At 48.3% G+C, this 24621-nt stretch overlaps 1 protein-coding gene across 6 annotated transcripts in view; it reads right to left on the bottom strand.

The window, feature by feature from the left end:
* LLGL1 (LLGL scribble cell polarity complex component 1) overlaps window positions 1–24621 on the bottom strand; it is an 82373-nt gene that overhangs the window by 42557 nt on the left and 15195 nt on the right. For 5 of the 6 annotated variants that reach the window (XM_081839593.1, XM_081839592.1, XM_081839591.1 and 2 more), the window contains exon 2: window positions 15878–15975. In XM_081839593.1, coding sequence (XP_081695719.1) covers window positions 15878–15975 — 98 coding nt within the window. Of the gene's footprint in view, window positions 1–15877; window positions 15976–17297; window positions 17414–24621 lie in introns of those variants that run through there. The other variant, XM_081839594.1, reaches the window with a different exon arrangement.

The raw sequence follows: 24621 nt of genomic DNA on the forward strand, positions 1-24621 counted from the left end.
TAAATTTTCAAACATCTAAACATGTTGTTTCAGCAATGCTCTTTCTATGCTCCCCTAGTCTCTGTCTGTCTGTCTGTCTGTCTGTCTGTCTCTCTCTCTCTCTCTCTCTCTCTCTCTCTCTCTCTCACACACACACACACACAGAAAAGCCACACAAAGAACACAAGACAATGGATGGGATTCACAGCTTTGCCATAGCCATTCATTCCAGCAGGGCAAGACAAGAGCGCTGGCTTCCAGAGGGAATGAATGGAGGCTGGGAAGCAGCAGCACCTGGGAGGCCAGATGTCCAGAGGGCAATGGCAGAGCCGGGCTTATTCCATGGCAGTGGCAGGGAAGCTCAAAGCCCACATTTCCTGTTGGTGACCTTGGGGGGGCAGGCACATGCCGGTGGTGGGTGGGGCCAGAGGCAAAAGTGGGCGGAGCTACAGAAACAAAAAAACAACAGGATACATGCCAGCCAAGCCAAACTGTGCGGTATCTACGCACACATACAATTGTTTCTCCATCCTCCACCCGGGCAGGCACAAGGCATCAGTGCAGCTCAAGGGAACATTTCGGCTGGTCCAAAGCATTCACGGAGGGCATGCAGCTGGGATGGTGAGCATGCATGTGGCCTGGGAGACTCACAAGGGCCACGGAGAGAGGTCTGGAGGGCCCCGAGTTTCCTAACCCCTGCTGTGGAGCATCAGAGCACACATCACGGTTCGCGGTATATTCCCGGGTCCAAAATGATGAAACTGATATCACAATACAGAGTTCACTTTCGGACTATGTATATATATACAGTGGTGCCCCGCAAGACGAATGCCTCGCAAGATGAAAAACCCGCTAGACGAAAGGGTTTTCCGTTTTTCGAGGCGCTTCACAAGACGAATTTCCCTATGGGCTTGCTTCGCAAGATGAAAACGTCTTGCGAGTCTTGCGATTTTTTTCGCTTTTACCCCCCTTTTTCTAAGCCGCTAAGCCACTAATAGGGTTGCTTCGCAAGACGAAAAAACCGCAAGACGAAGAGACTCGCAGAACGGATTCTTTTCGTCTTGCGAGGCACCACTGTACACACACACACACACACACACACACATATCCCAGCCCTATTGCAAACCTGCTCCTTCAGGTTTTTGTGCGCCTGCATGTGTGTGCATCCCCATCCAGGGCAGGCAAATGAATCTCTTGGCAGGACTGCTTGAGGGTGTCATCGGCCTCTTGCCAATTTCCCTCTCATCTCCCCTGGGCAGCTGTGACCTTGTTGCGAAATGCAGAAATCTTGCTGTGCAAGCTTTCACGCACTGGTGTCAGGCCTCTGCGAGCAGAGTGGTATTGATTCCTGGGGGGGGGAGGGGCTGGAGCCGGCACTCCGACATAGCTTGCTCCTGCCCTCCGACCCGACTCTCCTGCATTTTCAGCTTTTGGGAGATGGCCCCTCGAATGCGAGAGTAGCATTTCCAAAATTAATTCAAGGTTGCTTTCCAGGAAATCGCAACAGGAAGTCCTCTTACACCCCCCAGCCAGGGCTTTATGTGTATGCCATCTCTTGCACTGCAATACTCCCCAAAGTTTCCGAATGGGTGGGATATGTGAGGCTGCTTTACATTTTAAAAGGTAAAGGGACCCGACCATTAGGTCCAGTTGTGACCAACTCTGGGGTTGCGGCGCTCATCTCGCTCTATTTGCCGAGGAAGCCAGCGTACAGCTTCCAGGTCATGTGGCCAGCATGACTAAGCCGCTTCTGGCAAACCAGAACAGTGCACGAAAACGCCGTTTACCTTCCCACCGGAGCGGTACCTATTTATCTACTTGCACTTTGACGTGCTTTCGAACTGCTAGGTTGGCAGGAGCTGGGACAAAGCAATGGGAGCTCACCCCATCGCGGGGATTTGAACCGCCGACCTTCTGATTGGCAAGCCTTAGGCTCTGTGGTTTAACCCACAGCGCCATCCGCGTCCCGCTTTACATTTTGGGTTCCTCTAATAAGGTAAGGAGAAGACAGAGAGTTGCAAGAGGTGATTCCAAGCCACATCCCCATAGCAAAAAAAAGAGGGGGCTATGATCGCCCATTGCCATCTATAGGATTGTGGTCCCGCAATGATAGCCTACCTATGTAAACACAATGTGTATCTGAAGGAAGGGAGGCAGAGGAGCTTGCGTTGTGCTCTGTGACGGGAGGTTTCTCTAACTGCACACGACAGCAGGTCTGTAAAAATAGTTGCGTATCTGTGTGTTTTTTTCCACTGGAGTTTGTCCATTTTAAGACCTGCATTTAAATAGACAGGCACAGGGCCAGCTGCTGCTTGAATCAGACATCAAACAGAACGAGCACCCTGCACCCAACCGCCCACCCACCTGAGGAAGGCAGCTAAAATGTAGTGATTTCTGAGCCATGAAGCTTGTTGTAGGACCTTGGATCAGACATGATCGCAGAATCATAGAGTTGCAAGGGACCCCTGAGGGTCATCTAGCCCAGCCCGCTGCAATGCAGGAATCTCAGCTAAAGCATCCATGGCAGACAGCCATCCAGCCTCTGCTTAGAAACCTCCAAGCAAGGAGGGTCCACAACAGTCAAGCACATCTGTCAAAAACTATCAGGCACATCCTCACATCTCAGACGCCGGAAAGAAGCTTTATTTGCAAAGATCAAAGAATGCAGTATATGACTAACTTAATTTATTACAGAGCATTTGGCCCGTGCTAACATCTATCTCCTGCCTCTCCTCCAAGGAACTGTGCATGCACCCACAGTGTGTTTTGCTTTATCCTCCTTACGAGTTTGCAAGGTAGGTTAGGCTGGAAGATCTAAGAACGTGTGTGGAGGAGGGTTGGCCAAGAGGATCCAGGGTCTGGAAACCAAGCCTAATGAGGAACGGTCGAAGGAGCCTGGTACGTTTAGCCTGGATAAGAGTAGACCAAGAGGAGATATGAGAGCCATCTCAAGGGCTGTCATGTGGAAGGTGGAGTCAGCTCGTTTTCTCCAGCTCTGGAGGCTAGGACTTGAACCAATGGCTTCAAGTTACAAGAAATGAGATTCCAACTAAACCTTAGGAAGAACCTTCTGAAAGTAATGGACTATATGGAATTGGCGGAAATGACTGGCAGAATCCGAGACCAGGGAGAAGAGTTGGTGGAAGAAGATTGGAAGAAATTTAAAGATTATTTACAGAAACACTGTAAAATTAATGAATGTTAAAATGATGTTGGAATGAAATGAAGCGGTTTTAGTAATAAGGTTAAAAAGGAATATGTAAAAATGGATTGATATTAGATGTAAATATAAAGTTATAATATCTGAAGACAAAGAACTAAGATAAAACAAAGAGGGTAAGGATTTGCTGAATCAACCATTTGAACTGGAATACAAAAAGGGAGGTGTGAGGAAGTCATGAGAATAGGTAAATGAATTCTAAGATATAGAAAGAGGGATTTATTTTTAACTATTTTTATCTTTATTGTAATCTTTTGTTGTATTTTCCTATCTTTTTTTTCTTTTTTCATCTTTTTTATATACTTATGTATCTCTGAAATTTTGAATAAATATTACTTTAAAAAAAAAAAGGAAGAACCTTCTGAGGGGGTTGGACTATGAACCTAAAATTCTATGATGCTATGTACATTTTTGGGGTGAGTTGGGGGAACCCATCGATACACAGAAGCCCAAGCCTGCTCCCAGAAGCAGAGCAACTCAAGCACAAAGCTTATCACCGCGGGCAGGTCTACGCCTTCACAAATCGCAAACGTCCCACCACCGCAAACACACACAAAGCCATCCTTCTGATACTTAGCACTTTACCGGCTGATCTTTCCTACCAATCAACTTCCCCGTTGCAACCACAGTGGTGCACAGTCAAAGGCGCAAGCGGTTTTTTATTTCGTTTTTTATTTTTCTTCTTTTGCAGATAACTGAAGTCTGATGATGTACAGAGTTAGCAAAAGCTGCTCTTTAAAAACAACTCTTGTGGCGTTATTGCCTTTTTAATATGAAGAGGAGCCAGAACTCAATGGCAGAATCTAGGCACTGCACCAAGCTGGGAATCCTTGGCTTTCCAGCTAAAGCAGAGGTGGGGACACCCTGTGGCCCTCAAAAATGTTGTTGGACTCCAACTCCCAGCAGCCCCAGCCCAGCATAGCCAATGGTAAGGGACGATGGCAGCTGTAGCTCAACAACTTCTCAAGGGCCACAGAATTCTTCATCCCTGAGCTAAATGAGAACAAGGCTGAAGAAGAAGAAAAAGTGTTCTCAGTTGGAGACATTGGAAATCTGTCACCACCTGAGGTCAGTGGTTAGAAACTCAGATATATAAGCTAGGTGCCAAATGGCTCCTTAAACTTAAAGGTTGCAGTCGCCAAAACGGAACGTCTAGTTGACATTTTGGGGCAAGACAGCTCAAAAGTCTTATTTTTCAAATGATGGACTGACAGTGATTGTTTCTCAGTTAAACATCTGGCTAGTTCAGATGACAACCTTGAGCTAGATCAAGAACTTGGAACTCAAAAGAAGAAAAGTCACTTGACCAACATATATATTAGCCTATTCCTAACTCTTTTTCTTAACAGTTACTGTTCCTGCTCAGGCTGTACAGAAAAAGCACATTGGTTCCTGAAATTCATCCCAATTTTGCAGATAAAAATACAGTAAAACAGATAGAATCCTACAGGATGGGGTATTAGTGTGTGAAAACAGTCTAGATCAGCGGTTCTCAACCTGTGGGTCACCAGATGTTGTTGAAATACAACTCCCATCTTCCCTGAGCTCTGGCCTTGCTAGCTAGGGGTGATGGGAGTTGTAGTTCAACAACATCTGGGGACCCACAGATTGAGAAAGGCTGGTCTAGATCCAAGGATCTCCAGGTGGTGGAGATGTCAGGCACCATCCTGGCGCCCAGGCATCCTCACGTGGTAGCAAGTGGTCAGAAGCCAGAGGCAAAATGCGCCTGGCGCCTGGCTAATTTCGAACACTGTCCAAGGTCCATGTGCATTGTACATTTACAGCAGTGTCATAACCCCTTAAAGCAGCGGTGGATTCCCCCAAACAATCCCAGAAACTATACTTTTGTCCAGGGTGCTGAGAGTCATTAGAAGACTCTGCACCCCCCTTCCCTTCGCAGAGCTACAATTCCCAGAGCAGTTTAACAATTGCTTCCCTTTTTCCCAGGGAACTCTGGGAATTGTAGCCCTGCGAGGGGACTAGAAGTCTCTCCCTTAGCAAACTACAGCTCCCAGAGTTCTTTGGGGGAAAGCCATGTGGTGCAGCGGTGCTTCGATTGCATCATGCAGGCGGACCCTGGAATCGCCATGGATTCTGGGCTTCAACCATGCGTGCAAAACCCACTCAGCCCATCGTCTTGCAGCAGACCCAGGCAGACAGCGCCAGAGGCAGATGAGGTCCTCACCGTGACCCCAAAATGACAAGTTTGTGAGCTAAGGAACAGCAGCAAGCAACTCAAAGTGACAATACCATGAACTGAGACACAGAAATCTACAGGCAGGAGCTCCCACAAAACAGGCCGTGCGAGTGCATTGCACCCCTAGGGCGTGTCATTTTAGGAGGCAAAACTTAATTTTTGCAGATTTCTTCAGCGAGGATTCTTAATAATAAAAATAAAAATAAAAACAATAATAATAACAATTTATTATTTATACCCCGCCCATCTGGCTGAGTTTCCCCAGCCACTCTAAAATACAATAACCTATTAAACTTTAAAAGCTTCCCTAAACAGGGCTGCCTTCAGATGTCTTCTAAAAGTTTGGTAGTTATTTTTCTCTTTGACATCTGGTGGGAGGGCACTCCACAAGGTGGGTGCCACTACCGAGAAGGCCCTTTGCCTGGTTCCCTGTAAGTTGGCTTCTCGTAGCGAGGGAACCGCCAGAAGGCCCTCGGCGCTGGACCTCAGTGTCCGGGCAGAACGATGGAGGTGGAGACGCTCCTTCAGGTATACTGGTCCAAAAATATGCTTTTGAGCATGAAGAGTTCAGATCTGCTTGCCCGAATGGACGGCAGAGCGGGGCGCAGAAACTACCCTACTGTACGAAAGCAAAAAAATTGAGGTACGCTTGCTCCACCCCTTTTGACCGTGTGGCCCTCCGAAAGCTTGCCCAGGAGGGAATCCGGCCCTTGGACTGAGCTCAGCTATGTGGAGGGAAAATGAAGATGCGTCACCCTTCTTCCTTTTGCTGTTTCGCCTCCAGCGCAAGTCCCTCTGCCCCTACACCCTGCCCCACACGTCAAGACGCCCCCTCAAATTCTTGCCAAGCCAGGGCCTCCCAGCAACAGCAGCTTCCCAAATCCAGCCAACAGGCATTCACGCCAACCAAAGACCTTTTAGCCATCACCCCCCACTTCCGGCTCCCTAGACCTCTGGCTATGTGCGGCTGGCAAGGAGGGGGGCTGGGTCGAAGGAGGGGAGGCGGGCAGCGATGACCAACTGGGCAAATGCCTGCACTGCAGCCACCAGTAAAAGATGCTAGACAGGCTCTCCATTCATAATAAGAGACGCTTCGTTGACCCGATACCAGGAAAAGTGGCCCGCTTAATTTATTTTTTTGGGTGAACTTTAAAAAAAAAAAAAGAGCCCTGAAGGCAGATGATTTTTTAATTTTTATTTTACAGGAGGTGTCAGGGGGCATTTTTATTTTACCCGTCACTGCAGTAAACTGTAGGGTCTGGGCTTGGTTTTATTGTGAAAGAATAGAAGTTGATGCTTCCAGAGATTAAAAGCTAATTTTGATCACAGATTCCTCCAGGCCTGAATTTCACATTCTACTGAACGTCTGTGTGTCTGATCCAAGTGGCCTGCAAATGTTTTGAGAATGTTAATGGAGTTAACCTCCAGAGAATCCCAAGAATCTCGGCTGTCTTAAATCTTACATATTGACAAAGACCAAGCTTCTTTTTTTAAAAAAAAAAAAAAATTATTGGATTTTCACATTTTATAACAACACACACACACACAACACACATATGAATGCTTTCATATCCAAGCTTCTAGCCCTCATGAAGGGGGAAAGTGCTAGGGCTGTTGTTCTTCCTGAGAGGCCCTCTTCCAGGAGCTCACCAGCCAAGCATCCAAAGGAAAAATTAATGGAAAAATCAGATTATCCCCATTCTGTTCCGCCACAAGGACATTTGGAATTTTCTCAATTCCCTTTCTTAATGTTCATTTAATTTTTAATTCCCCTTTTCGTTTGCCTTCCTGTACTGCCATGCACAAGGCACACTGACGAGTTGAAGAAGCAACAAAATATGATCACAATATAATAATCCGACCCAACGCAAATCAGTCATTAAAAATGACTTTTATAAAGGATTACAAGCATGCCTCGGAGATATTGCAAGCCTGGGTCCAGGCAACCTCAATAAAGTCGGTCACACACATTTCTTGGTTTCCTGGGGCATCTAAAAGTTATACCGTGCTGTAGCCCATTAACCCAGCGCCCCCCCCCCCGAAAGGGCGGGACAGAAAACCCCCACCTATCCAGCTTCACCCTTGTGGTGAGAAGAGGGGTGACAGTGGCGGGGGGGTTGTCCCCCTGGAACTAGGTGCTTGGCAGCCAAGCCTGGAACCGTGCATATCTGGGTACAATCAAGGGGCGAGAAGTGGGGAAATTGCATTAGGCCTGGGTGAGGGATACAAGTCGGCTGACCAACATTCTGCCTTTCAACTGACTCAAGCGGGACAGAGAGCATGAGACTCTTAATGTCAGGGTTGTGGGTTCGAGCCCCATGACAGGGGGTTGGGCTAGATGACCCCTGTGTCCTCCCTTCAAACTCTACAATTCTATGTTGACAGACCAAGGAGGGAGGGAGAGGGAGGCCACATTCAGACCACTATGATACCACTTTAAACAGCCATGGCTTCCCCCAGAGAATTCTGGGAGTTGTAGCCTGGTTAAGGATGCTATGAGCCATTACGAAACTTCCCCCCAACACACACCATTCCCCACTCATGGAGCTACAATTCCCAGAGTGGATTAATCAATTCCTTTTCACAGGGAATTCTGGGAATTGTAGCTCTGGGAGTGGTATTGGAGCCTCCTAACTCCCAGTTTGGGACGCGGGTGGTGCTATGGTCTAAACCACAGAGTCTAGGATTTGCTGATCAGAAGGTTGGCGGTTTGAATCCCCACGATGGGGTGTGCTCCCGTTGCTCAGTCCCAGCTCCTGCCAACCTAGCAGTTCGAAAGCACGCCAGTGTAAATAGATAAATAGGTACTGCTCTGGCGGGAAGGTAAACAGCATTTCCATGCGCTGCTCTGGTTTCACCAGAAGCGGCTTAGTCATGCTGGCCACATGACCCAGAAAAACTGTCTGTGGACAAACGTTGGCTCCCTTGGCCAGTAAAGCGAGATGAGCACCGCAACCCCAGAGTCATTCACAACTGGACCTAACAGTCAGGGGTCGCTTTACCTTTACCTTTAATGCCCAGCAGAAATTAACAAACTACATCTCCCAAGACTATTTGGGAGAAGCCATGAGAGTTTTTGAAGTGGCATCACAGTAAATCGAAGGCATGGTGTGAATGTGATCAGAGTGAGCCCAACCCTACAGAGCAGCCAATCGAAAATTCAGCAGTGGGTACAAAACACACCCCAAAACGAGTTTGTTAGACCACTCCAGGAATTGTAGCTCTGTGAGGGGCAAGGGGAGGTCTCCAAACAACTCTCAGACCCTCTCAGCATAACTGTTTAAAAAGTGGTATCGCAGTGCCTTGAACCTTCGGCGCAAATGGGGTCAGAGACCACCTTAAGGGTAAAGGGACCCCTGACCATCAGGTCCAGTCATGGCCAGCATGACTAGCCGCTTCTGGTGAAACCGCGCCGGAGTGGTACCTATTTATCTACTTGCACTTTGAGGTGCTTTCGAACTGCTAGGTGGGCAGGAGCAGGGACCGAGCAACGGGAGCTCACCCCGTCGCAGGGATTCAAACTGCCAACCTTCTGATCGGCAAGTCCTAGGCTCTGTGGTTTAACCCACAGCGCCACCCGCGTCCCTTACCTGCGTCCCTTACCACCTTACCTGCGGAGAAATCAATCTACTACAGTATTCAGCAATGGGTAACAGACAAGAAGGAAACCAGGGAAAGTTTGCTGCCTGTTCAGAAATTTGGCAGAGAAAGAGAGAGAGAGAGGAGAGAGATTGTGTGCGTATTCAGTCTTTGCCAAGCCAGCATCAGCAGCCAACCACCACCAGGATTTTTTATTTTTTTTATGGGTTGTGGGGGTGCTTTGCAGCATTCGACCTTCCCACCAGCTCTCCGTGGCATCCTTCCATGGGAAGAGCAATTCCCTACCAAGACCCCTCAGGAGGAGAGGAAAACTCCCTTTAGGCACCAGTGTCGGCTTTTATTTTTACCCCTTCAGCTGCTTCCTCCCCTGGCCTGGCTAGGATGTGGAGAACTTCCCCCTCCTCGCCCCCCCCCCAGCCTAACTTATTTGAGAACTTTTATCCTCTGTTCTTAAGCCCATTTCTCCCATTGTCTTCCCAACTCACACATGTCCTGAACTGAAGCCAGCACGGCTGGGCCCTTCCAGCACAACTACAGACCCAGAAAGGGCCGGGGGGGGGGGGAGGAGAGGAGAGAGAAAGCCAAGCAGCAGGGGGCTACGACTATAAAGAACCGCAAAAAAATTGGACGTCCCAAATTACGCTGTTCAGAAAGCACCACATTTGTGCCTGGAGAGAACGTTTGCGTCCCCTACTTCCCAACGAGGTCTGTACATCTGAACAGCAGCAGTTTTTTAAAAAGTAATAGAAGTCATTAAAACACACACACACAGAGAGAGACAAAAAAGCACACCTAAAGTTCGTTGAATGATAAGAGTTGGAAGGAGGCCCGCAAGAGTCACCTAGTCCAGCCCCGGAAATACAGGAATCATCTTAGAGGTGATGTGGTGCAATGGGTCAGCTAGTCTGGCCGCTATAACCAGACTGGATTACTAGCTTCCACGCCAATATTTAATTTTTACTGTCACACCTCAACTTTTTACTTGGGGGGGGGAATGTGCTAAAAAGACAAAACCGTGCATTTTAAATATGCATGTTGTGTTTTATTTCTTTTTTTAGCATATTGACAATCCTGAGCCCTTCCTGGAGAGGGGAAGAGGAGAACGGGGAGTGCAAGAGCAAATAAGACAAGAGGCTGGGGGTGAGGGGGAGAGAAAGACAGAGAGAAGGGAGAATGTTCCTCTGCATTCTATTCCTGAGCTTCTGAACTCCATGGAGACGGCACATCTTAGCAGCGATGCCAGTGCCGAGGCTTTAAAAGAGCCCGTTTTAGAAGCCAAGATTCCTGCAGCCCTCCGGAAAAAAACGGCATCTATTCAGATTCCTTCCAAAAGGGCAGGGGAAGACCCTTATTGGAAAGTGGAGGGGGGGGTGTTGCTCCTTGCTTTGCACCAAGTTAAGGCTTCCTGGCCCTTGTTTGCAACTTCAAACAAAACACACACACACCCATATCCAAATCATCAACTGCGTTCGACACCAACCCGGGTAGAGGGCTCCAGAATTGCCCTTCCAACTTTGGTTCACAACAGGAACTTAAAAATCAAAACACAAGAGTTAGAAAAAACGAGCACTCCCTAAGAATAGCAGGAGCAACTGCTCAGGTTTCCTTGGAGGGCGGCAAAACCAGAACCAGGAACTTGACTGCCTGTTAGCTTTCCTTTCTGCTCTGTTCACATTCCTAAGTCTACTTCATCCTAAAGCAGGGCATCTTTCAACGCATCACAGCACGTTTTGCAGGCACGTTCCAAGAAAACTATCACAAAGTTTGGCCAAGTACGCACAACGAAAGAGGACCAATTACTTTTCTGCCATGCATTAGTCCACGAAGTGCGGGGTCAAGTCTGTTTTCTTAAAACATGAATTCTCCAGCATTACCAAATCCCAATCCATTTGTACAGATCAAAGCTGGCACCTTAACTCAGGCTCGGACACTTTCTGGTTGGCAGAGAAGGCTCAAGAACTAGGAGAATGCAGTCCCCTCGTGACTTTCCTCCCTCTAAATTCCCTTGCACCCAATGATGACACCCAAGGTGTCCCATGGGCGTTGGCTGCCTCTGCACCTCCAGGGAAGGTGATGAAAAGGAAAAGAGCTTCTCTTTCACCCTCTCCCCCACAAAAGCCAGTAGCAGCAAAGCAAAGCAAGAAAACTTCCATGCTACTCCCTGCCTGCCCCGGGAATGACAAAAACAGGTGGTTGACACAAACAGGTGGCTCCCAAGCCCTGACCCCGTAATTTAAACCTCCACCTGCAATTTAGGAAGGCCAGAGAGGAGATGCCACGAGGATTACACCTGTTGCACCAACTCCATCATCCTGTCTGGGGCACACGCCCCTCAGAGGTGGCACTCCTCCTCATTAGCCGGTGCAACGTCACAGCTACGAGCAGGAAAGACGAAGGAGGAAAAGGAATTCAGGAAACTTTTATGGTTTTTTAATTGCCTCTTAAAAAAAAACAAAAAAACACAGAAAACTTGAAAATTGGCATGTCTGATGTCCGGGGCTGGAGGGATAGGAACATGCCTGAAAACTGTATGCCATATGGGACTGAAAACACTGAAGTTACAGGCAGCAGAAGAGCAGGTGGGTATTCCATTGGCTTCAATGGAGGAACAAACACAGCACCAAAAGTAAGGTGGCTTGATAATCGATACACAGCCCCACATGCAAAGGTGGAGACAATGAAAGGATCTGTTTCTCACTTGGTGGTGAGCAGGTATTGTCAACCCTTTTCAAAAACGCAGGACCCACTTTTAACCCAAACATGCACTTGAGACCTGTTTCTTAATTTCTTACAACATATTTTCCTGGTGGCAGTGGTCCTGTTGGAACCCAACCTTGGATCAGGCCACAACTCACAAGTGAGTCCTGACCCACCAGCTGAAGGCCAGTGCTCCGGGGAAATCCTGACACTAAGGGTCAGATTCAACAACCTCATTCTGCTAACGGAAGCCAGCCATAGGACTCCCACTAATGCCATGGGGTTTTCCCTCCCCGCAAATCTGCTCTGGAGGGGTGAAGCTCTCAGAATGGCATTGGGTTGGAGGAGAGGGGAGATGGCCGTGTTGAGCAAGCAGAAACTCTTGTGCTGATGGAATGACCTCCTTAGCATTGCAATGAATTCCACCCAGAGTTAAGAAGAATTGCAAAACATCTCCCTGCCTTATGGATTTGTTATATTCCGAGAATAGGAAGGTTCCTGAACACCACATACACCTCTCTCTCTCTCTCTCTCTCTCTCTCTCTCATTTGTAACGGGGGGGGGGGGGGGGGGAGGAGATTTGATAGAATGAGGGATGCAGAAGAGGCAACATCTCTGACAGCTGAGCATTATCATGGCTGCACATCTCCAAGTGAAAGAAAGGAACCCATCACTGATTCACACTCTTTGTTCGCCTGGCCCAGTGAAGTCTACTCAGAGCTGCAAACTGTCTCCATTGCCTCAGGCAGAAAAAGTCTCTCCCATCACTTCCGATTTGATTCTTTTTGCCAGTGACGCTGAGAATTGAACACTGGGCCTCCTTTGCTACAAAAGCTTTGCCATCAGCCTATGTCAAGGCCACCAGCACCTGCAGCAAGGAAACCAAGCCTTGCATGTTGAGGTTTAGGAAGTCCCTCCCTGGCAGATCTCGGGGCCTCACTCGATCCAAAGCACAACTGCCAAGAACTCCGCAACCCTGAGTCGTTGCAAGAGTTTGGATTTGATATCCCGCCTTTCACTCCCCTTCAGGAATCTCAAAGCGGCTAACATTCTCCTTTCCCTTCCTCCCCCACAACAAGCACTCTGTGAGGTGAGTGGGGCTGAGAGACTTCAAAGAAGTCTGACTGGCCCAAGGTCACCCAGCAGCTGCATGTGGAGGAGCGGGGAAGCGAACCCGGTTCACCAGAATACGAGTCTACCGCTCTTAACCACTACACCACACTGGCTGCTGTCACAAATGGTCTGCTGTCGTCCTTCTAAAACTTGACGCCCAAGAGCAAGCTGTGAACCCAGTCCAAAGCTCTCCTCTGTTTACCTGCCTATCATGCAGGGTCATAAGGAGGATTATGAATACAGTGGTGCCCCGCAAGACGAACGCCTCGCAAGACGGAAAACCCGCTAGACGAAAGGGTTTTCCGTTTTGGAGGCGCTTCGCAAAACGAATTTTTGCGAGTTCCTCCGTTTTGGAGGCGCTTCGCAAAACGAAATGTCTTGTGAGTTCCTGTGGGTTCCCCCCCCCCTTTCTTAAGCCGCTAAGCCGCTTATCAGCTGATCTGCTGATAAGCCGCTTATCAGCTGATCCACTAAAAGCCGTTAAATCCGCTAAGCTGTCAATGGGCTTGCTTCGCAAGACGAAAAAACTGCTATACGAAGAGCCTCATGGAACGGATTAATTTCGTCTTGCGAGGCACCACTGTATTGCACTTGAAACCCGCTAGGTAAGAGCCCATGCTTCTTTTCTGATAAAACTACCAGGGGCTTTCATGGGAACCTCCAAGCTATCGCACTTGGGTCCGCAGTTTTTAAGAAACAAAGGTTTTGATCAGGGTACAGGAATCTGCAGTTCCTCAAATGCTGCGTAACTACAACTTCCATCGTCGCGGATGACTGGCCTTGCTGGCTGGGGCTGATGGGAGTTGGAGTCCAGGAACATTTTTCAGTATGGAACTGTCCTACCCACCTCCTATTGAGCAGCCCCCCCCCCCAAAGATCAGTAGCAAGAACAGTAAGGAAAGAGCGGGCCCTGGACTTCTCACTTGCCCTAAAATATACAAATGTCTAGAGAGCTGTAAAGTTCCAATATCTGGCTTAGATCACTCTGCATCTGCAGCTCTAAACCAATGTGCCAAATATTTGCAACCCTGAGCCCTGGCTACACACAACATCTGAACTCTGCTCAAAACGACATTTTTGCACCTCAGGGATTAGTTCCTTGGTTAGCTGGCTGCCAATTTGTTTCCAGGCCCAATTCAAGGTGCTCATGTTGGTATTTATAGCCCTAAACCAGGCATGTCCAAAGTCTGTTTCGGGGGCATAATCCGGCCCACCGGTCGGTTTAATACAGCCCCTGTGGCTGTCTATCTCCTAGGGCAAAATCCTTTAAAAAGCTCAACAACTTTGTTTGGCCCTCACGCATGTTGACGTCATCAAATCTGACCCTCTTTGAAAAAGTTTGGGCACCCCTGCCCTAAACAACGCAGGCCCCAGATACCTGAAAATAACGGCTTCTCACTAAAGACCCACTCAGGCACCGAGATCAGCAGAGGTAGTTCCTCAGCCCTCAGAAGCCAAGGTGGTCCAGGAAGAGAGGCCATTTTCTGCAGCAGCCCCTAAGTTGTGAATCTCCTTCCCCACAAAGCTGCACCTGACACCAGTATACGGCTTCCGGAAAATGCTGAAAACACACCTTTTCACCCTGGCTTTGGACACCTGAGGGGGATATTTTAGGACCTGCCTTATTCCTGTGATTGCAAGTTGTTTTAAACACTGTTTTTAACCTGTGTTTTTTTTTAATTGCTGCAACCTGGGACCTCAGGGTAAAGGGCAGGTAATAGGAAGGCCAGGAATGGGGAACCTCTTTTTTTTTTTTTAATGCAGGGCCCACATTCCCTTCCGGGAAAAGCTCCAGGGGGCAGATGCCAGAAATGGGTGGTGCCAGAAGCAAAAGCCTAGGCCAGGCCAGTGTTTGCATAGCTGCCCAGAGTGGCTGCAACCCAGTCAGCTGGGCAGAGTGCAAATAAAATTATTATTATTATTATTATGGCTCTGCCTATGGCCCCATCTGCACGATATACTTCCAAGTATCATCATACCACTTTAGGCCCTTATGGCTCCCCTCAGAATATATATGGAACTGCCATTTGTTGAGGGTGTTGGGGTTGTTTAGGAGACCCCTAGTCCCCTCACGGAGCGACCATTCCCAGAATTCCCTGGAAATCTCAGAGTGGTTTAACAGTCAGCCCCTCTTCCCAGGGAATTCTGGGAATGGTCTCTCCATGAGGGGAATAAGCATAAACTCTCAGCACCCTTAACAAACCACATTTCCCAGAATCCTTTGGGGGAAGCCATGCCTTTTAAAAGTTGTGGTGTTTTAAACAAGCAGCAGCTTCCTTTGTCCCTCAGGCCCCATCTTAGCCCCCACTCAGGCCACTTAGGGGGCTCCCTTTAGCGGTCAAGAGCTGGGTTTGAGCAGTTTAAAGAGAGCCAAGCCAGCCCACGCAATGCAGGTGGGAAGGCCCCCTCCAACCTTTATCTGGGCTTCTGGGAGCGTGCGATCGAGGGTGGGGAGGAACAGATTAATTTTTTAAAAGTAGGCAGAGCAACCGATGCACATTTTACCTTTGTGCAGCTGGTCAGTTCCATTGTTTTTGCATTGCTTTTGAAAACACAGAAACAGAAAATTCCAAAAAAAAAAAAATGTAAGCAAACCAAATTAGCTTTATGTATCTGGAGGAGGCACTTTAGATTCAAAACAGGATGCAAATATAGATGCAAATAATGAAATCACAACAGAAGGGAAAACTGGGTCGGGAAAGAGTAAGGAAGGAATGGGGAGGGAAAGAGGGTAGTAGGTCAGATCCAGAGCACACACCCACACCCACACCCTCTCAGTCCTCCACCCAGACAAGCAAGAGGCGTTATCATTCTTCAAGGACACAATCCAGATGCACACTTGGGGTGCAAAGGAGGACAACTGAAGGATGCAAGGAGGCGGGAGGGTGTGCGGCTTGGGAAGAATTCTGTGGGCCAGAAAGGGGAACAGGGAGGCCTGGGAGGGCCGCATTTCCAGATCAGACGGCCATTTCCCAACAGGGTGCCCACCGGGAAGCTTTGTAGATGCAAGTCAACCCTTACCTTCCCCTTCCTCTGGTGTCATGGAAGAGATGCCAAAGCAAAAAGGATACATTTTCACCGCTCCTGATTTGGTGCCGATGGCCATGATTCGTAGCTTGGGGTCGAAGGCCAAGGAGCTGGGCTGGTTAGGGAATCCATGCTCCACAGTCTGGAAGGGGAGAGGAGAAAAATATGTTTTAGTTACAGCATGGTTGGGGGGGGTGGCAAAGGGCTCCATAGGAATCTCTTCCAGAATGGAGAGCTGAATGAGAAGCTGGCGGGGCTCCAGAGCAAGAGCGCATGCCTACAGATTAAACGAAAAACGTTGCATATGCTTATTTCTTGGAATTCTCACTGTCGACCCAATCAACGTTATTGCAGGCAGCTAAAGGACATTACAATTTATGGCATTACAGAATAGCAGAGCTGGAAGGAACCCAACCATCATCTAACCCCGTGTTTCCCAACCTCCGGTCTCCAGCTGTTTTCGGACTACAATTCCCATCATCCCTGACCACTGGTCTTGCTAAGCATGATGGGAGTTGTAGTCCAAAAAGAGCTGGAGGCCAAAGGTCGGGAAACACCGATTTGTAGTGCAACCCTCTGCGATGCAATTCATATATGAAATATAAAACTTCCAAAGCGATACACAAATTAATTTGGAGGGGAAATTGTTACGGAGAGTAGTCAGAGAACCACAGTGAATTCTCAATATTGAGAATTATAATGTATTATACATTTGAATCCAGTAATTTTTTTACACCCCCCCCCCCCGATGGCTATTAACAGTGACTCTCTGCAACAAGTTTCTCCTCCAAATTAATTCATGTATTGCTTCAGGAGTTTTATATTTTGTATATAAATTGCATTGCAGGAGGTTGAGACTAGATGGCCATTGGGTCCCTTCCAACTCTTGCTATTCCACAATTTGAACGCAGAACAAGAAGCAAGAATTTGAAGTTTATATATGTTCGTGTTACACACACACACACACACACACACACACACAGAGTTCCCCTGCCATAGAAACACTGCAAATTGCAAAGGTTATCTGCAGAATCCTCTTGTTCATCTCAAGAAAGACGGTGGCTGGGCCCATACAGATCCCATCACTCTGCGCATGCTCCAAAGACATGCACAAGAGCCCAATCACAGGAGGGGATTCATCAGTCCAAGGGCCACCTCTTGTTCAAAGGCAACCTTCCAGGGGCCGCAGACCAGTGGTGGGTGGAGCCAGAGACAAAAGTGGGTGGGGAAACACATGCAAATGAGACTATTGTAGAGCAGGCTAGTTTTAAGACCCTTTTCTATCCTCCATCCAAATGTGGCCAGGCCAGTGTTTGCATAGCCGCCCAGAGTAGCTACAACCCAGTTGGATGGGCGGAGTGCAATTATTATTATTATTATTATTATTATTATTATTATTATTATTATTATTATTGCTCTGCCTATGGCCCCATCTGCACGATATACTTAAAAGCATCATCATACCACATTAGGCCCTTATGGCTCCCCTCAGAAAATATTAGGTACGGCCATTTGTTGAGGGCTATGGGCTTGCTTAGGAGACCCCTAGTCCCTTCACGGAGCGACCATTCCCAGAATTCCCTGGGAAACTCAGAGTGGTTTAACAGTCAGCCTTTCCTCCCAGGGAATTCTGGGAACGGTCTCTCCATGAGGGGGAATAAGGGTCAGCTCTCAGCACCCTTAACAAATCACATTTCCCAGAATCCTTTGGGGGATTTTTAAACATTGTGGTATTTCAAAAGTACAGTGGTACCTCGGGGTTGAGTACCTAATTCATTCTGTAGGTCCGTTCTTAACCTGAAACTGTTCTTAACCTGAAGCACCACTTTAACTAATGGGGCCTCCCACTGCCACTGTGCCACCGCCGCACGATTTCTGTTCTTATCCTGAAGCAAAGTTCTTAACCTGAAGCACTATTTCTGGGTTAGCGGAGTCTGTAACCTCAGGCATATGTAACCTGAAGCGTATGTAACCCAGGGTACCACTGTATATGGCACGGAGATGGCCTCAGCACCAAGGCAGCTTCCTTTGTCCATCAGGCCCCATCTCAGCCCCCCAACCAAGGCCGCTTTGGTGGGCTCCCTTTAGCAGCCAAGAGCTGGGTTCGAGCAGGTTAAGGAGAGCTAAGCCAGCCCACACAATGCAGGTGGGAAGGCCCTCTCCAACTTTTATCCGGGCTCCTGGGAGCAGGCGCTCGAGGGCGGCCAGAAAGGAGGAACAGATTAATATTTTTAAAATATATAAAAATTGGCCGAGAGCTCGGCGCAAAGCAGCCACTCCTTCCTCATCTCCCCAGAGAACGTTTTCAGCCAAGGGTTGTGTTATTATTTTTCTCCCATCCTTGGACCCGACAGACAAATGAATCTTTTCAGCCAATTCCAGCTTCGCGTCTCTTGGGCTCAGGGGTCAATGCGAGCGAACATTCAGCAGAGAGAGGAAGGCAGGGAGAGAAAGAATCTGCATATATATATATATATATATATATATATATATATATGGAAAAGGCTATCGAGCAGTTGAGTTTCCAGCTTCCTCTCCTTGCTCGGCCCCCATAGCAGACCACACAGAAAATGAAGCCAGGGTGCCCTGACAAGGAGGCCTCGCCCCACGGCGCAAAAGCAGGAGGCGGCAGAAAAGAGAAATCCAATATGGCCCTGGCTAGGTTGCAGAAGGGTCTAGTATTTAGGAGCTGAGCAAAGGAATGGTCCCGGGGCAACGGGGAGGCCATGCTGGACACCTGCCAGCTCGCAAAACAAAGAGGGGCTTACATTTTCTTCCACCCGGAAAAAGGAAGCCAGAACAAAGAGGTTGACCAAAGCTCGTGTTTCACATTCTCCACCCAGGTAGAACCGCAGAATCACACCGACTTGGCTCACGGAGAAGCGGGCAGGGAATCCTTTTCAGACAGAGGGCCGCATTGCCTTCTGGGGGCCACGTGCGAGTGGTGGGTGGGACCGGAGCAATGAATGCTAGCTTTACCTTTATACAATAGGCTGGCTCAAGCACAGGCAAACTTGGCCCTCCAGATGTTTTGGGACTACAACTCCCATCATCCCTGACCACTGGTCCTGTTAGCTAGGGAGGATGGAAGCTGCAGTCCCAAAACATCTGGAGGGCCAAGTTTGCCTATGCCTGGGCTAGCTTCTATACACACAGAGAGAAACAGTGGTACCTCTGGTTACGTACTTAATTCGTTCCGGAGGTCCGTTCTTAACCTGAAACTGTTCTTAACCTGAAGCACCACTTTAGCTAATGAGGCCTCCTGCTGCTGCCATGCCGCCGGAGCACGATTTCTGTTCTCATCCTGAAGCAAAGTTCTTAACCCGAGGTACTATTTCTGGGTTAGCGGAGTCTGTAACCTGAAGCGCATGTAACCCAAGGTACCACTTTACACTCTATCCCATGGGTAGGCAAACTAAGGCCCGGGGGCCGCATCCGGCCCAATCCTCTTCTAAATCCAGCCCGCGGACGGAGCGGGAATCAGAGTGTTTTTACATGAATAGAATGTGTCCTTTTATTTAAAATGCATCTCTGGGTTATTTGTGGGGCACAGGAATTCATTCATTTTCCCCCCCAAAAAATATAGTCTGGCCCCCCCACAAGGTCTCAGGGACAGTGGACTGGTCCCCTGCTGAAAAGGTTTGCTGACCCCTGCTCTATCCTCTATCCAGGCAAGCAAGAGGCATGTGATTCCTGCATTGCCGGGAGTTGAACTACATGGCCTTTGGGGTCCCCCCCAAATGACAGTTCTAGGGTTCCATGTTCAGAGCTCAAGCAGATCGGAGCTTAACAAACTTGGGACCGGTTTACCTACGAGATCGCCTTACTCGACCACTTCGACTGGTGGAATTGGAACTACTATAAGCACCACGTAACACCCATTCCAGCTTTGTAAGAACTTAGGCGTCTGCACTTTGGAACTCCCTGCCCATTGACATACGGCAGGCATCTCCACTGTACACTCTTCGGAGCCTGTTAAAAACACCCCCTGCCCCGACAAGCCTATCTCTGTGCATAGCATGAGGCTCTTAATCTCAAGGTTGTGGGTTTGAGCCCCACGTTGGGCAAAAGATTTCCGCATTGCAGGGGGTTGGACTGGATGACCCTTGGGTCCCAACTCTACAATTCTGTGATGCCCAGATGATTCAGAAGTTGAGGTAATTTTAATCTCTTTTAGTATTTTAACTTTTGTATGTATTAAAGCAGGAGTGTGCATTTTCCTTGATTTCCCTCCTTTAGCTCCTTGTAAACCGCTTCAAAGTTTTGTTTGGTTTTAACAATCAATGGGTGTATAAATCTTATGAAATAAATAAATAAAGACACATCCCAGCTGGGCAAAAATGCACAAGGACAGAAATACACATGCTGAAGGGGCGGGGCCTGGCTAGAGTCCCTGGGGCCAGAAAAGAGAGCTCTGTGGGGCCACATTTGGCATAACAAAGTGAAGAACTGAACACAAAGGCAATTCAAAACCTGCCATCAAGGAAATCAGGATTAAGGGAAAGGAGCATAAAAGACTGCATTGATTTTTATCCTCCTCTGCCCCCAAGGAGCTCAGCATGCCACAAAGTGCTTGTCACCTGTTCCCTCTGTACCTTGAAATCATTGGCTGAAATAACGCAATTAGAATGTTAGATTGCTTTCGGAATGTTTTCAATTTTGTTGTTTTAATTATGTGTTTGCTGCACTAGGCTCCTTTGGGAGGAAGGGCGGTATATAAATTGAATGAACATTGGTAATAATATTTTTAAAAGCACCACAACCCTGCGAATTAGATTAGAGAGAGAGAAAAAGGGTGACGAACCCAATAGCAGAGTAAGGATTTGAACCCAGGTCTCCTGACACTACACAGGCTACCAATTCTTTTGCAGCAAGATCCTCCTCAGACGAGACTGCGAAAAACAAAAATCTGGAAGCCGTGTCCAGCTGCTCCTCTGGCTCCCATAATTGCTACAACACGTTCACCCCCTCCTTCCCTCCAAATTTATTTTTGCTTTGGGCATCTTCAGGCTGCTGTTCAGGACAAAGGCAACGCTGCGCACAATTACGACACAGTTTAAAAATAAAACACAGGATACAATTATCGGGATTTCAAAAAGCAACCTGCAACACCTATAATTTAACAAACCACTCAGCGAACCATTTCTCACAGTTCCAAACCAGCAGAAAAAGAGCCATTAATTGAGAGAACTAAACAGCTTATCACTTAGGTCACCAGACAGTACTTTGTAAGCTCTGCAAATTGCATTTGTAAACATGACGACTAGGGGCTGATTTTGCATTGTGTGTGCACGTTTGTGTTTGTGTGTGTGTGTGTGTGCGTATGCAGATAGACATGCGCACAAGACAGACACATTCCTCAAGAAGCAGATTTATACAAGCAGGCCACACTACCTAGCAGGGATGGGGACCCTGTGTCTGCAAATGATACTGGACTCTAACTCCCATCAGCCCTACACAGCAAGTCCCACATCTCTGTCTCCTGCAATCGCTCCAAGTCATGCACACAACCTGCTTTGCAGTAAAGCCTCACTGGATCAGAACGCCCCTTAGTCAAGCACGATGCTGCCCTTCCGTCCAGCTCATCTCTCTTAAGTTGCAAGGGCCACAGACTTAGATCACGGGCAGGATCCGATGACCTGCATTGGCACGAAACAAGAGCACTCGGGTTGTCAAGTTATGAGTCCTGGCGTACAGCTTCCAACAGAGAAACCGAGCTGAGCAGCTCGCAGTCTCAGATTCTCCCCAAGAGTGGGGAAGCTGGTGGCCTCTGGGTTTCTCTCTTTGGCCCCCGGGTCTTCCAAGGCCACTCCCCCTCTCTCCAGGGCACGTCCCCTCACAGACCTGCTCTGCCTCCTCCTCCATCCCTTTGCCTGGCTAGGAGGGGGTCCTTGAATTGAGAAAATGCCTGTATGGAAGATAGACTTGTGTGAATGTGTAGAAACACTGCTGGATTGCACCCTTCTGTGCAAAGGGAGGAGTCACACCCATTGCCCTGCCCACTTTTGCATCTGGCCACACCCACTTTTTACCTCTGGCCCCAGACACCGCTGGCAAACAGCCCCTGGAAACTCATCCACGAGAGAGCAAAAAAAAAGAGTCCACCTCCTCTACCAAAGGCTGTATCCTGGCAAATCAGGAAGTCCAAACAGATTCAAGGAGCTGCTTATGTCAACTTAGGCTAGTTTTGTCTACACTGACTGGCAGTGGCTCTTTGGGAAATCGGGAGGCAGGATCATTCCCATCTGCTGCAGCCCAGTCTCTTTCTAAATGGAGATTGCAGGGATTGAACCTGGGACATTCTGCATGCAAAGCATGTGTTCTGCAGAGCTACAGTCTCTCTCCCCCTTTTCCATCTGCTGGAGAGAAGCGCAAGAGGGGAAGAAGAATGTCCCCCATTTGAAACCCAAGGCCCACTTCACCTGAACCTAAAAGCACCTTTAAACATAGAAACATATCACATGAATAGGTCACAGGGCTGCATTTGTCTCACTCTATCCCTTTAAACCTAGACAGCATCTTAAAAAGTAGAGACATCACCTTGCCAACAAACGTCCGTATAGTAAAAGCCATGGTTTTCCCAGTAGTGATGTATTGAAGTGAGAGCTGGACCATAAAGAAGGCTGATCGCCGAAGAATTGATGCTTTTGAATTATGCTGCTGGAGGAGACAAGATCTTGAGAGTCCCATGGACTGCAAGAAGATCAAACCTATCCATTCTTAAGCAAATCAGCCCTGAGTGCTCACTGGAAGGACAGATCCTGAAGCTGAGGCTCCAATATTTTGGCCACCTCATGAGAAGAGAAGACTCCCTGGAAAAGACCCTGATGCTGGGAAAGATGGAGAGCACAAGGAGAAGGGGACGACAGAGGACAAGATGGTTGGACAGTGTTCTCGAAGCTACCAACATGAGTTTGACCAAACTGTGGGAGGCAGTGGAAGACAGAAGTGCCTGGCGTGCTCTGGTCCATGGGGTCACGAAGAGTCGGACACGACTAAACGACTAAGCAGCAACCTCCCTTTAAAGCACATCCAAAACACGTTCTTTCCCGCAAAGAATTCTGGGCATTGTAGTTTACTATTCCCAGAAATGGGCAACGAACTACAGCGCCCAGAATTCTTTGAGAGAAAGGATGGGTTCTGAATGTGTTCATAGGGCCCCTGCCCAAAAAGAAAAAAGAAAAACCCATTGATCAGACAGAACAGCTTTGAGATCTTCATTCATCGCAGGAAGAGAGAGATAGCTGTAGTTTGTTTGTGCTTCTTTCAGTGTTTACCCATCTTTGCATGCGGGGTTTGTTATTATTTTCTCAGATGCTTCCTTAACACAGAGCCTGGCAACTGGGCTACAAATGCCAACCAGGCAAGTCATGGTGGTTTTGTCAGCTCACCAGGGTTGTGACTGGGCGGAAGGCCTCAAGAGGATTGGTCAACCCTTGCCAAGAGAGGATCACAGTGCAGGGGAAGGCAGAGGAGGCAATATCAGACATGCTTTTCTCCAGGCAAGCTTTGAACAAACAAGAGAGAGCCAGCCAGGATCCTATGGATCAGGAAAGACCAGGGACATCCTCCAGCAGTCACAAATGGCCGCTTCCTTAGGTCACACCAGCCTCATGCATCTAAAAGGACATTTGTCCCACTTTTTTAACTGTCAAAGCTTCTACCAAAGAACCCCAAGATCTGTAGTTCATTAAAGCGGCTGGGAATTATAGCACTGGGAGGGGTAAAACTACAGTTCCCTGGGTTCTTCGGGGGAAGCCATTACAGTGGTGCCTCGCAAGACGAAATTAATCCGTTCCGTGAGGCTCTTCGTATAGCGGCTTTTTCGTCTTGCCCATTGACAGCTTAGCGGTTTAGCGCTATTAGCGGTTTAGCGGCTTTTAGCGGATCAGCTGATAAGCGGCTTAGGGCTTAGGAAAGGGGGGGGGGAACCCTGCAGGAACTCGCAAGACATTTTCGTCTTGCGAAGCAAGCCCATAGGGAAATTCGTTTTGCAAAGCGCCTCCAAAACGGAAAATCCTTTCGTCTAGCGGGTTTTCCGTCTTGCGAGGCGTTCGTCTTGTGGGGCACCACTGTACTACTTTAAGAACAAAAGGATTAACATGTTTTGAATTGGGAATAGGCAAACTCGGCCCTTCAAATGTTTTTTGGGGACTACAACTCCCATCATCCCTGACCACTGGTCCTATTACCTAGGGATGATGGGAGTTGTAGTCCCAAAACATCTGGAGGTCCGAGTTTGCCTATGCCTGATTTAAAACTATGGTGTGGATGGGACCCTGCTCTTTTGGGGGCAGTGCAGTTTGCCTTCCAAAGAGCTATCTGACTCAGGTTTTGGAACGGAAGGACTATGTGCTCCTTTGGGGACTGTTGAGAGGCCTCCATCCCACTGAAACAGCTCATACCACCCTACTTCTTTGAGAAAATGGTCCCCTGTGTTCGTTCCTCAATAAGCATAAGACCTGGACAACTCAGATATTGCTTTGTGTCTTAGATTGGCGCTCCAGCTGCTGAAGACCCCAAAGTTCCAACCGCTCAGATAGACTGCTCCTGCCTCTTGCCGCTCGACGGCTCGACCAGAAGCAGCCAGCCAGAGTTGCAAGCATGCCTCTCAACCACCAGTATTCTACGCCTTTGTGAGCTTTTACCCGGCAGTACTGCAGGTACGGAGGCAGTAAGAAACCCCCCAACTAATCCAGCCTTTGCCAATAGGGTGCCCTAGTACAATGCAAATCACCTGGAGAGGCCTCTATAGGGTGGGAAAATCTAATATTGTTCTCCAGGGGGG

The sequence above is a fragment of the Podarcis erhardii genome, assembly GCF_964252035.2.
Source record: "Podarcis erhardii genome assembly, chromosome: 14".
Classification (NCBI taxonomy): Eukaryota; Metazoa; Chordata; class Lepidosauria; order Squamata; family Lacertidae; genus Podarcis; species Podarcis erhardii.